The 10,823-nt window shown below is 38.5% G+C and overlaps 1 protein-coding gene across 1 annotated transcript in view; it reads right to left on the bottom strand.

Moving 5' to 3' along the window:
- The window catches only part of SUSD1 (sushi domain containing 1), a 39,363-nt gene continuing 33,833 nt past the window's right edge, over positions 5,294–10,823 (bottom strand). The window contains exons 14-16 of the mRNA XM_021381131.1: positions 9,856–9,895; positions 8,481–8,574; positions 5,294–6,369 (exon numbers count right to left, since the gene is read on the bottom strand). Of these exons, the coding sequence (XP_021236806.1) occupies positions 6,240–6,369; positions 8,481–8,574; positions 9,856–9,895 (264 nt within the window). The 3' untranslated portion in view covers positions 5,294–6,239. The remainder of the gene's footprint in view (positions 6,370–8,480; positions 8,575–9,855; positions 9,896–10,823) is intronic.

The following is a 10,823-nucleotide window of genomic DNA, read 5'->3' as shown; positions in this document are numbered from 1 at the left end:
TTGGGAATGGAAATTCCATGTATCAAATAAAAAGTCTAAAGGCAAAAGTATTTCACTATTATACTGATTTACTGTTATCTGCTGGGACATATGTATGGATAAATGCAATACCATTCAACATCTAAGTGGGATTAAATTGGATCATTTCTCATAATAGAGTAGCACTGCTGCTTGTTGATAGGCTCTCTACCAAGTGTTCAAGGTTCATCATCCCCATAATTATGAAATCACTGTCATTTACACCTTATTTTATCAATCTAAATACAATCCCTTTTAAATATGTGAACTCTGGTTTTTGTTTTGGAGGTAACCTAAATATTAAGTCATATTGTTGTATAAGAAATGCTTGTTAATACCTCGTCAAAGATGGCATGGCTTTTTATAGCAAAATGCCCAAAGCCAATGCATGAAAACATGTTCAGACAGCCTGGAGTGATGGAAAAATATCAATCATCAGTCCTGCCTGATAATTACTGTCAGGGATGTGGGATGAAAAAATTAATTCCAAGCAAACTTACCAGAAAGTGCAGCAGCCCAACAGGATCCTAAACCAGCTAACTCAAACAGTACTGTTTAATCTCAAATGCTGTTGGACTGACCAACAGAATAATTTTAAGAAGGAAGCAAAAGTAGAATGAAATCTTTGAACAAGAAAAGGAGTCACCACAGAGACAATGTGCAGCTGTAACTTCCCTCTCACCTTGCTTCACACTGACTTCCTACATAGACAAACTGGATCAGTAACAGTGCTGTGAGAGAATCTCTGGGTACTGCTGTGGCCATACTAGGAAACACCCTTACAGATATCTGCTTTCAACCTCATTAATAAAATGCACAACACATTCATCTCTCTGGGCTCTTCTCTCTGTCCTAAGTTAAAACCTAAGAGCAGATTCTAAACTAATTTAAGTACATATCATTGCTCTAAATTTAGAAAGAACGGTGCTAAAATAAACTGTGAGAATGTAGATAACTCCATAATTTCAAAGGAATTTCATAAAAATCTGGGACAGAAAGTTGAATTTCTCAGAATATCTGGATGTACATCCAATTAGCATCTGTTTTATTGCAACAAATTAAGTGAATATCTGGCAGATTAAAGCCATGAAGAATAACGGGAGTGAGGCATTATTTAAAAGAACAAGATAAAGCCAGATTTCATTTAGCTAAACAGCATTCATGTCACCATTCCAAAACATGCTGCATCATCACCTAAGCATCATTTTATTCATTTGCCAGTAAGCGGCTGCAAAAATGCAGAACTGCTACTGAACTGCTGTGTCTCTGACTCTCAGCAGGAATCTATAACTGCTGCTCATTTGGCATTCCACATTCACCAGGCTCAGGTTTTGTGAGCCCAGATTAATAGTCTAGGTGATGGAAAAGGACTGGCCAATTGTACGTGTGGAAATATAATATCCAGAGTGAGTCAGAAGTCACAGGACGGCAAACCAAAACGGAACTTCCTAACATCTTCATCAGCCAAGAGCCAAACTGAATAGGTCACTTTGCACAGTTAAAATAGAAAGCTGAGAACTGGCTTATACTACCTTTACTTTATTCTTATGCAAGACTTTATCCAGTATATTGGCACAGCTGACCTGTGCCCGCTAGCCTGAATAATCGTTACCAAACCGCTCCAATCCACTCAGAAATCTTTTCACTTCTTCCAGGATGGCTGCAGGAGACACTTTTACATGAACTATCATTAAACCAAAACATTTGGGTCTAAATGCTGCTCAGGAAAATCACAGCCTTTGGAAACTACCTTCTACTGTGAACTGTCCTTATTGCTATCATCCTTTCTCTGTTGCTCCCCAGGCTGTTTTTTTTTTATTATTATTTTGTTTTGTTTTTAAACACTTCCTTGGGGCTGAAATGGAACATTCCTACCTGTGCTGTGAAATTCTGATTATGCCTTTGGGTAATTCTAAAGAAAAATGGATGAAACAGAAAAAAAAACCTGAACAGAAATATATATATACAGTACACACATATAATATATACAGTTTTTCACAGAAGGTCATCCAATAAAGACAGCACTGAGCATAAAACACTGCAGCTGAAAAACACCAACTGTGCTTCCTCTAGGTGCTAAAACACCAATAAAGTCACATTTCTTTGTTCAGCTGCAGGACTCCCAAGAACAAGAGTAGTATTTCTGGAAAAAAAAACAACACAAATATTGTGGTGGGGAGAGGTGATAAAACAGAACTTTGGAGCAAGTCCTCCCTTCTGTGACTATAAAGGTGACAGTTTTGTTAACCTCAAAATGGAAATAGCTTCATAACAGTAACACCACAAGTACTGTCATGGCCATCTGCCTCCTCACACCTCACCTCTGACAGAGCCAAAAGGAACAAGTGTTCGTGTGTCCACAGAACCACTTTTCCTCCTGCCAGGAACTGCAGTTGTGGAGATGATTTTGCAATGCTGACATCTGTTCCTTTCCACTAGAGCTGTGCACTGAGATCACCAGCTAATTTCATGGCATCCTCAGGACGTCATCTTAAAAGCAGTGCAACAGTTAGGTTCTTCTGTGTCCCACAGCAGAGACTTGCACAATTTCCCAGAAATGCTATCGTTAGAACAGCAGTGCTTTCATCTGAGCTGATGATCATCGGTCTGCCAGCTCATGCTGGACTCTGGCTGAATTCTGCTGGAGATGATATAGTTCTGCAGAACAGCACAAGACCTATGATATGAGAACAGTGATCAAAACCAGCTAAATCTGAAATCACATGCAGATGTAACGAGCGTGCTGCCTCACGCATCTGGCCCTGTGGGAACAATGAGAGATATCTGCATAATGATTTCTGAGGCTTGGGTTAAGTGTCTCCCGAAAACTTTCTTCCAAGCTAAACTTACTTTTATAAAGGAACACAAGCGTTCAAAGATGATTTAAGAAGCTACATTTAATATCCATTTCCTAAAATATAATTGACTGAGACTAGCATTACTGTAAGACACAAATAAACAAAAATGCTTGTACGGCTTGTTGACTGTCTCTATCACGCCCAGAATAAAGAAATCCCAATCAAAATACTGAAAATGACTCGTAGCAGAAAATGCTTCTTACAAGAGGTTTCTCATTTAACACATCATCACAACTACACACATAAATGCTGCATTTTTACAGTAACCAGCATACTAATTTACACAAGTAAAGATTTTAAGATTACTTAACTTAAACTCACGCAGAATTTGTTATGCAAAGCTAACAATTTCTTCTTTTGCCTGCAGAGGAAAAAGACTTCTGAGATCAGGCAGACATGCGTATGTTTCAAAACCTAACAGTTCCTCAGTACAGCACCTTCTCAGTACAGCACCACAAATATCTACAGATAGAAGTAAAAACAGGACAGCTTCAGCTGGCTTTCCTTTTGTTGTAACTGGCAAGTGGCTTGGATGTGGAACGTATTCAAGGAGAATTTCAGTGTTAACAGAAGGAATGGCAAAGAAGGATCATTAGAAATTTCTCTAGAACCTCACGAACCATAAAGGCAGAAATATATTAGTGTTGCTATTAAAAAAAGCAGAGCAGCTGTATCATTCCATGAACTTGATTGTAAAGATTATAAACCTGAGCAACAGAAGAACCCCTGATGACATAACACTCTTAACTCAAAAGCCCCATTCAAGGTGCCATCTTTTAGGACTCATGTTTCTCCTAACAAGTATTTTTGTAAACGAGCTATCTGACCAGGAGTCCAAAAGTTCCTGTTTGCAGTGAAATCAGTCCTAGCATAAAGGCATACCCTCTCCTGATGGAAATGTCAGAGAACTGGCCTTAAATAGCAGTGCTCTTAAATCAGGTTCACTGTATTGTGCAAACCTGCTTCTGTAACAGATGGACAGCATAATTTCATACTGTCTTTTTTGTCCAGTCCAGTAATAGCTATTCTGAGTAGAACTTTCAAGAATCTGCTTCTAACTACTTAATTTCCCACTGTTTAACCCTTTTTCCTGTTCTTAAAATATACTAAAAAGCAGTGGAAAATGTTGATAGCAACAGAGACTCTAACAAGAGAAGTGCTAACATCTGCAGAATGATCTAAAGAAAGCAATGCTAACTTGTTTTTTCTCTATGCTTACCACATTAAACTGGAACAGATGTACATGGAAAAAAGATATGTACACAACAGACGAAGACAGGCTCACAGCCAGAGTTAGGTCTGCCAAGTGACAAAGGAGGAAGAGAGAAAGAAGGAATCTTGCAGGACCGTAGCTGTTTCGGATAACTTGCTGGCAGAGACTCCTGCCTCACTGCTTCTCCCTGGTCAGCCCACTCCTGGATCTTACATATGTTGCACCACTCCGCTGTGCAGAGATGTTCATATGAGTCATTATGTAATTGCTAGCAGAAGTGAGGATGTTCGGTAAGAAAGACTTGCTCTGAAAAAGTTTACAATATGAAAAGACAACCTTGGTAGACTAGAGGCCCATAGATAAGGAATGACTTGCTTAAGCTTACACAGAGACTACAAACTTTCCAGCCACTGACAAGATGGGCTTCGTGTTCCTGGTCCAGCATAACATAACACAACTGCAGCACAGGTGCAAGAAGTTTTCTTTCACAGAGGATGGCATGTCTCTTAATTATTTCCTGACTCTCCAATTCTCTCCTATTCAGGAACAGCTGCTTATGAACTCTCAAAGGACAAGAGCAGGAAGAAAATGAACAACAACAGGGTGGTGCACTTTGTATAGCTACACCAAACCTTGGCAATCTATGCCACTGAGAAATGGAATTAAGAACAGAATGTGTGAGAATGAATTCCAGAGGAGAAACTGAAAAATCAAGTAACAGTAACCCAACAAAAACAGTTCAGTTTTTCCTTCTTAATCAGTGAAGGAAAATGCTACCAACTCACAATCACTAATGTAGACAAAGGCATTTTTACTCAGCTGCCAGCTACTGAAGACCTACTAACGTAATGAGCAGATGTGGGAATCTGTGGAAAACCACTGTGCATAACAGATGTAATAAGCAAGTACTGCTATTACCCAGACTTCAAAATAAAATAAAAACCTGAAATAAAATTAAAAAATAAAATACCCCTGGCAGTATGCAGTTTGATGGTAACCCCTCTCTGATTTACCAACTATAAAGTCTGCTGCTACACTTGAAAATATCCTTTTTAAACACCAAAAAGAGAATTACATAACCCAGAGAAGACAGCGTGTCTAAAATAAGAAAGTCAACTGGAATTGGAAACATTTAGAATTCCAAAAAGGGGTATCATGTATTTGAAATGTGAAATACAAAACATAACTTGGAAAAGCGACGAAATTGCTAAAAACCAAAACACTTTCTTCTTTATTTCACTAGTTAACAGAATGATTTTGTTAATATATATCAAAGCAACTTCTGAACAGGAGTGGAAATAAGGTCAGGCACTTGATTCTTTCTTAGAGGGGAAAAAATATCAGCTGGGAGTATGCCATAAGAAATTACTTAACTATACTTTATTAATTGATGCTAACCTGATGTTACATACCAGCTCACCAACCAGACAATAATTTTAATGTTGTTATTCAGTTGCAATTATAAAACAGAGATTGAAAAACTAAAACTGCATTTAAGACAGGTAGCTTTTGCTTTAGAACAGTTTCACATGCCACTACATCTTTTCTTTTTTACTGTTTGCAATTATTGCCAATGCTAAGAGCAATGTTTGCAATATCTCTGGAACACACCTCCTGGTGACACTATTTCAAGTGATAATTTTGTGACTAAAAGCTCTGTACTTGTTATTGGAGTTGTACTATCCATAAGTAACTAATAAAATCTACCTTTTTACTGGGAAAGACCATAGGCACTTTATCTGTCCTTAGGGTTGATCTGCATTTTCTCTCACTGTGGGTCAGCGTGTATTCCCTCAGGCATTTACAGTAGCAGTTGATCTTCAGATAGTCTCAGTTAGATCAGGGGATTATTTATGTAATCAGGTACGATAAACACACTTGTTTCCAGGCATCCATGTGGCTGGAATAGCTAAATGTGTGGCCAAACACATGAGATGCATGCTAATGTCTCTGACAAACGCATCTGTGATGGAAGGTTCATTATACACCACACTGTCTGAAAACAAGGGGATACAATGAACATCTCAATAACAAACACATTTCCAATGTCAATGCTATAGTACAGATGTGCCTTACAGATACATCCTGACAGATGCTGGCTTTGGTAAGGAGACTGCATTTTCTCTATGCTGACTTCAAGGGATACCACATTAGAGAAGAGAGACATTTTCAGTCTCTAGTAATGATGATACTCGTGCTGTGTCCATGGTAGCAGATAAACGTACACCCTCGCAGGCTAAAGCAGCAGGTGGGGAGTGCACTGTCCTGTGGAGATAAGAGCTGAAGAAAGAGAAGAAATGTCAGCTAAAAAAAAAAAAAAACCCACAAAAAAAAAAACCATCAGACCTTCAAAATCATTGAAGACTGAAGCACAAACCTGACAGAGCGCCTTGCTCATACTGATGAGGTAAATGACAGTTTATAAAGATGTTTTTTATTTTAAGACCTGAGATGCTAGTATAAATTCTCAACATTAGAGCTAGCAAGTTATATAAGTAGGAAGCATTCCCATTGTGTCAGATGCCTGAGCTGGGTTAACCCTGATAATGACAACGCTCATGCCCAATGCAAATTTTCACAAAGCTGAAGTTTTGGCACTGCCCTCTTACATCTGAATGGGCACCATGTACTGAAGGAAGCAAAGGAATGAAGCAAGGTGAATGTATGACAAGGTATCTCAGCAATAACAGCGATGGGCTAATACATTTTTTAAATAAAAAAAACCAAACATTATTCATACTTAAGGGCATCAGCAGCCAGGCTGCATATTTTGTTAATCCAGTGCCAGGTAAATGCACTGAGGGACAGTTGAAATGTCTTTCAGCAACCATCACAGTAGGGGTTCAGAATCTGTGCCACTGGAGTAACATAACTCCTGAGACAGCATACACAACAAGCTGGTGAACACTTGAAATACCATGGATCTTTGTGACGGAAATCAAACAAAAGGGAAGCTTACAAGGATCCCAGGAAATAATCTGAGACCATCACCTGACCTCAATGGCAAGATCAGCTGTAGCTGCATCATTCCTGAAAAATGCTTGTTTAATCTGCTCTTGCAGACCACACAGAAGCCAGTTTCACAACATTCACAGCAGTCTACTCCCACAACTCCCTCTCTTACCATTCAGAGGTGCACAGGTGTATCCACGGGCAATGCGGACAGGAGCAGGTTGGTCATTCCATAATCACTTTTTTGTGTTTGTAGCAGTCTATTATTTAAACAGCTCACTTCTAACATCGATGCTAATTGACTGGACACAATTTTGAAACGTACTTATATATCCCTGTGTCACATTTTTGTCACTGAAGCAATTGAAGAGCCCTTCAGACCATGACAGACCAGGGATGTGCTTCACACTGCAGTAACCCTTCTGCCAGGACCTGCTAGTTTAGACACAAGGGTAGCTCTTTATAGCCCCTTCTGCCTTGAATGTCAGAGCTTGACCTTGACAATGTCCTTTGAAAAACAAAACCAACCTAGACTGCAAGCTTTCCGCTGTATCCTATTGCCAAGGGAAATCTGAGATTGCTTAATTACTTAAAGAAGAGAGAAGTTGTGGAACCTTTTTTTTGGAATTCAGATGGTAAAATCTGATTTGAAATGTAGACGTCTACAAATAATCCCAATAATCCCACTGTAGAAAGAATATCTCCTCCTTCTATTTCTAAAATAGCCAGTGGTATATACCTCACAGCCTCCAAGATACAGGCTCCTGACTGTGCAAGAGACATAAATCAGAATATTCTTAAACATATTTTGTAGTCAACAGATTTTACATGGACCTAGACACACACAGTTGATGAAAGGCACATGTTTATTGTACTTTTGAAAGGAGGACAGTTATAAAGTTATTGTCCCTGTATGAAGGATCACAAAATACACAAGAATCAATTTCCGAAACATTTCCAAAATGTTTTTATAATAGCCCTTAGCTAAATATAAACCACTACTGAAAAAAACTATCTTTCTAGGCACTTTGAATGAAGTTGGTAAGACTGGAAACCGGCTTCTTAAATCAGAAACATACAGCAACACTTCCATTGGTAATAGCTTCACTTTTAGAGTAGTACAACCCGAAAACCTTTAATAAACATAAAATCAAAACATATCTGAATGAAATCCCTCATGCTATTCAGTTTCTGAACTGTCCTTCTATTAAGATAAGCCCCATACTTTTCAGATTTTTCTCCAGTGACTGGAAAGATATAAAGGACATCCATTCAAGCAGCGGTCAAAGTAAGTGGCCATTGAGGTAATTCTTGTTAAAGTTTATAACCCACCAGGGAGGCCTTAAACAAGCAGACTGGCAAGAAAGACTAACTGAAAAGCAAAACGTGTGAACTTTGTGCAAGAAGACTGCAAAGGTGGAGTTAGAAACAATACATACCGTGCTGCTGAGAAGGACAAGAACAGTATAAGGCAGACAGCAGCAACCGACCCTAATACAACAGCAGTCATGTATTGAAGGGTGGGTGATGAATCTGGAAAAAAAATATCAGATCAAATGAACAAATATCAAATAATGTAGCTTCAGCTTTATAAATGGCTTGATGCATCTCTTTCATAATTTTTGGAATCCAGGCATGATTTCCCTTCCTCATTCTATTTTCTTCCCAAGGCAATGATAATCTTACCCAAACCCATCATCTTAGAAGCCACCAAGGCTGAACAAAAGGCTTATAGTCATTTACAGTCACAAACAGAATTACTAAGAACTACTTGTGAAGGTGCCCTGATAGAAGAGAAACTCAGCTCTCACCTGCTAACTTACTGAGAATCTGGGAAAACAGAAAGAAAAGAATTTCAGACAGAGACCCTGAAAGGAACATGTGTTTAATCCTCAAGCACGTTCAGTTTTGGTGCAGGTAATATCTGTCCTTACTTCACTGTTATGCCAATTTCCATATGTTAAATGCACAAAACAGACATTACTATCACTACTTTGAGTTATTTTCCCAAAATAAAATTCACCTACGAATAACACAGTCTCTCACAGTGCTCAAAAACTGATAAAAAACAAGTTCAGAGAGGACAGATTTTTTCTGTCTTTCCAGAGTTATCTGACAGCTCTTGCCTTTTCAGACCAGCAATAGAGCCCTCAACCCTATTGAATCCCTGAACTTAGCAGAGTTTCTCATAACTGCAGGCTGTCTAACTGATATTTTCACTGGGCTAGTAAATGAACCGGGTCAGGAAAGCAAACAACAACAAGCAGCCTAGATATAAACATGTGTTTCTCAACAGAAGGCTAGTAGTAACAGCAGCCAGGTGTGAACAAGGAGCAGGTGCACCATGCATCATTCCAAAGTGCTATCTCAATCCCCAGTGTCACTGCATTCCTAACCCTAATGCATGAGTCTTTCAACTCCAAAGCAGAATTTAGAGTTTGTAGAGGTCTTTAGTGGCTACTAATAGCTAGAAGATGTTTAGAAAAAAAAACTCTATGCCAATATAGAACTATCTTAAAACTAGTTACAAAAACTTCACTTCTGTTCTTCAAGCCCATTGTGCACAAAGATTTCTGTAACATTTGGATGGGATGTACAGAAAGACTGATACATAAAAAAAAAAAAGAACCCATTTTAGAACATTGTCCTCTAGTTATCAAGTACAAAGCAAATCTTTTGACTCTAACATTCCCAATCCTCCAAATCAACTAATTATAAATGGCAAGTGAAAGAATAGCCACAGCAATTATTTATTTATGCTGCCAAAGGCAGACATGATACCTTCTGCTTTCTCAGAAGTTAAAATTCACTTACTTCTAATTTGCGCCCATACAGCACAGGACTGGGTTCTCACCTGAAAATGAAAGCATAAAAAACACTGTTTCTCACAAGAGAAATTTATCATCACTTACACTCTCTGCAAGGGCAGTTACCCTCAACATACTGAATGTTTTCACTTTGGGGAATTGTTTTTGTTTTTTTTTCCCCCCGGGTAGCAGCCCCTAGAGCTTTTCTATAGATTATGAATTATAAAGATAAGAGATAGATCTCTAATGAAAGCCCGGCTGCAGTCTTTCCGATCATCATTCTTCCTTCCTTCCTACTACCTATGCATGAAAGTGACATCAAAGGATCTTTTGAAGCTGCTTGGATATGGATTCAGAATTCATGAAATGCCAAGGTAAGGCTGCACGTGCCGTATTAACTCTATATCCACGTAGCACATACACATTAAAATACAGTACTCATGGTTTCAAATACAACATGTCATTCTCTAATTTCTATTAAACCCCCCATGTTATGACACCTCTCTTTTAATTTTAAAATATTTTTATACAATACTTACAGCAGTTAATGTTCACAGCAATTGAATAAATATTTGTCAAGGGTCTTCTTCTTTCACAATAGTTTAGCAGCCTTGTTTATTTACTGTAACCTTTGGTACCTGGACAGGGTTATTTTGCTCAGTACTTCACACTCATACATGAGAATTTGCGAACAGCAATTTTGCTCTAAGTTCTATTGTACCATCACTGAACTCTGTTTCTGTAGCGCTTCTGCACACGTTTTCCAGCTACATGACTTTCAGACTTTCTTAGAATACATACATTTTATTGCGGTGGCAAAGTACCTATTATGTTGCTCTGGAAAATTATATGTTTCTGTGAAACTGAAGGCTTTCTGGGTCTGAGCTATTTAACTAGCAGTATCCCTTACAAAGAATGACACCTTCAGGGTGGACAAATGTCCTCAAAATTTTATCTGTACTGATTTTTCCACCC

Source organism: Numida meleagris, chromosome Z (genome assembly GCF_002078875.1).
Source record: "Numida meleagris isolate 19003 breed g44 Domestic line chromosome Z, NumMel1.0, whole genome shotgun sequence".
Classification (NCBI taxonomy): Eukaryota; Metazoa; Chordata; class Aves; order Galliformes; family Numididae; genus Numida; species Numida meleagris.
The sequence above is the reverse complement of the archived record's forward strand: the minus strand, read 5'-3'. Positions and strand labels throughout refer to the sequence as shown.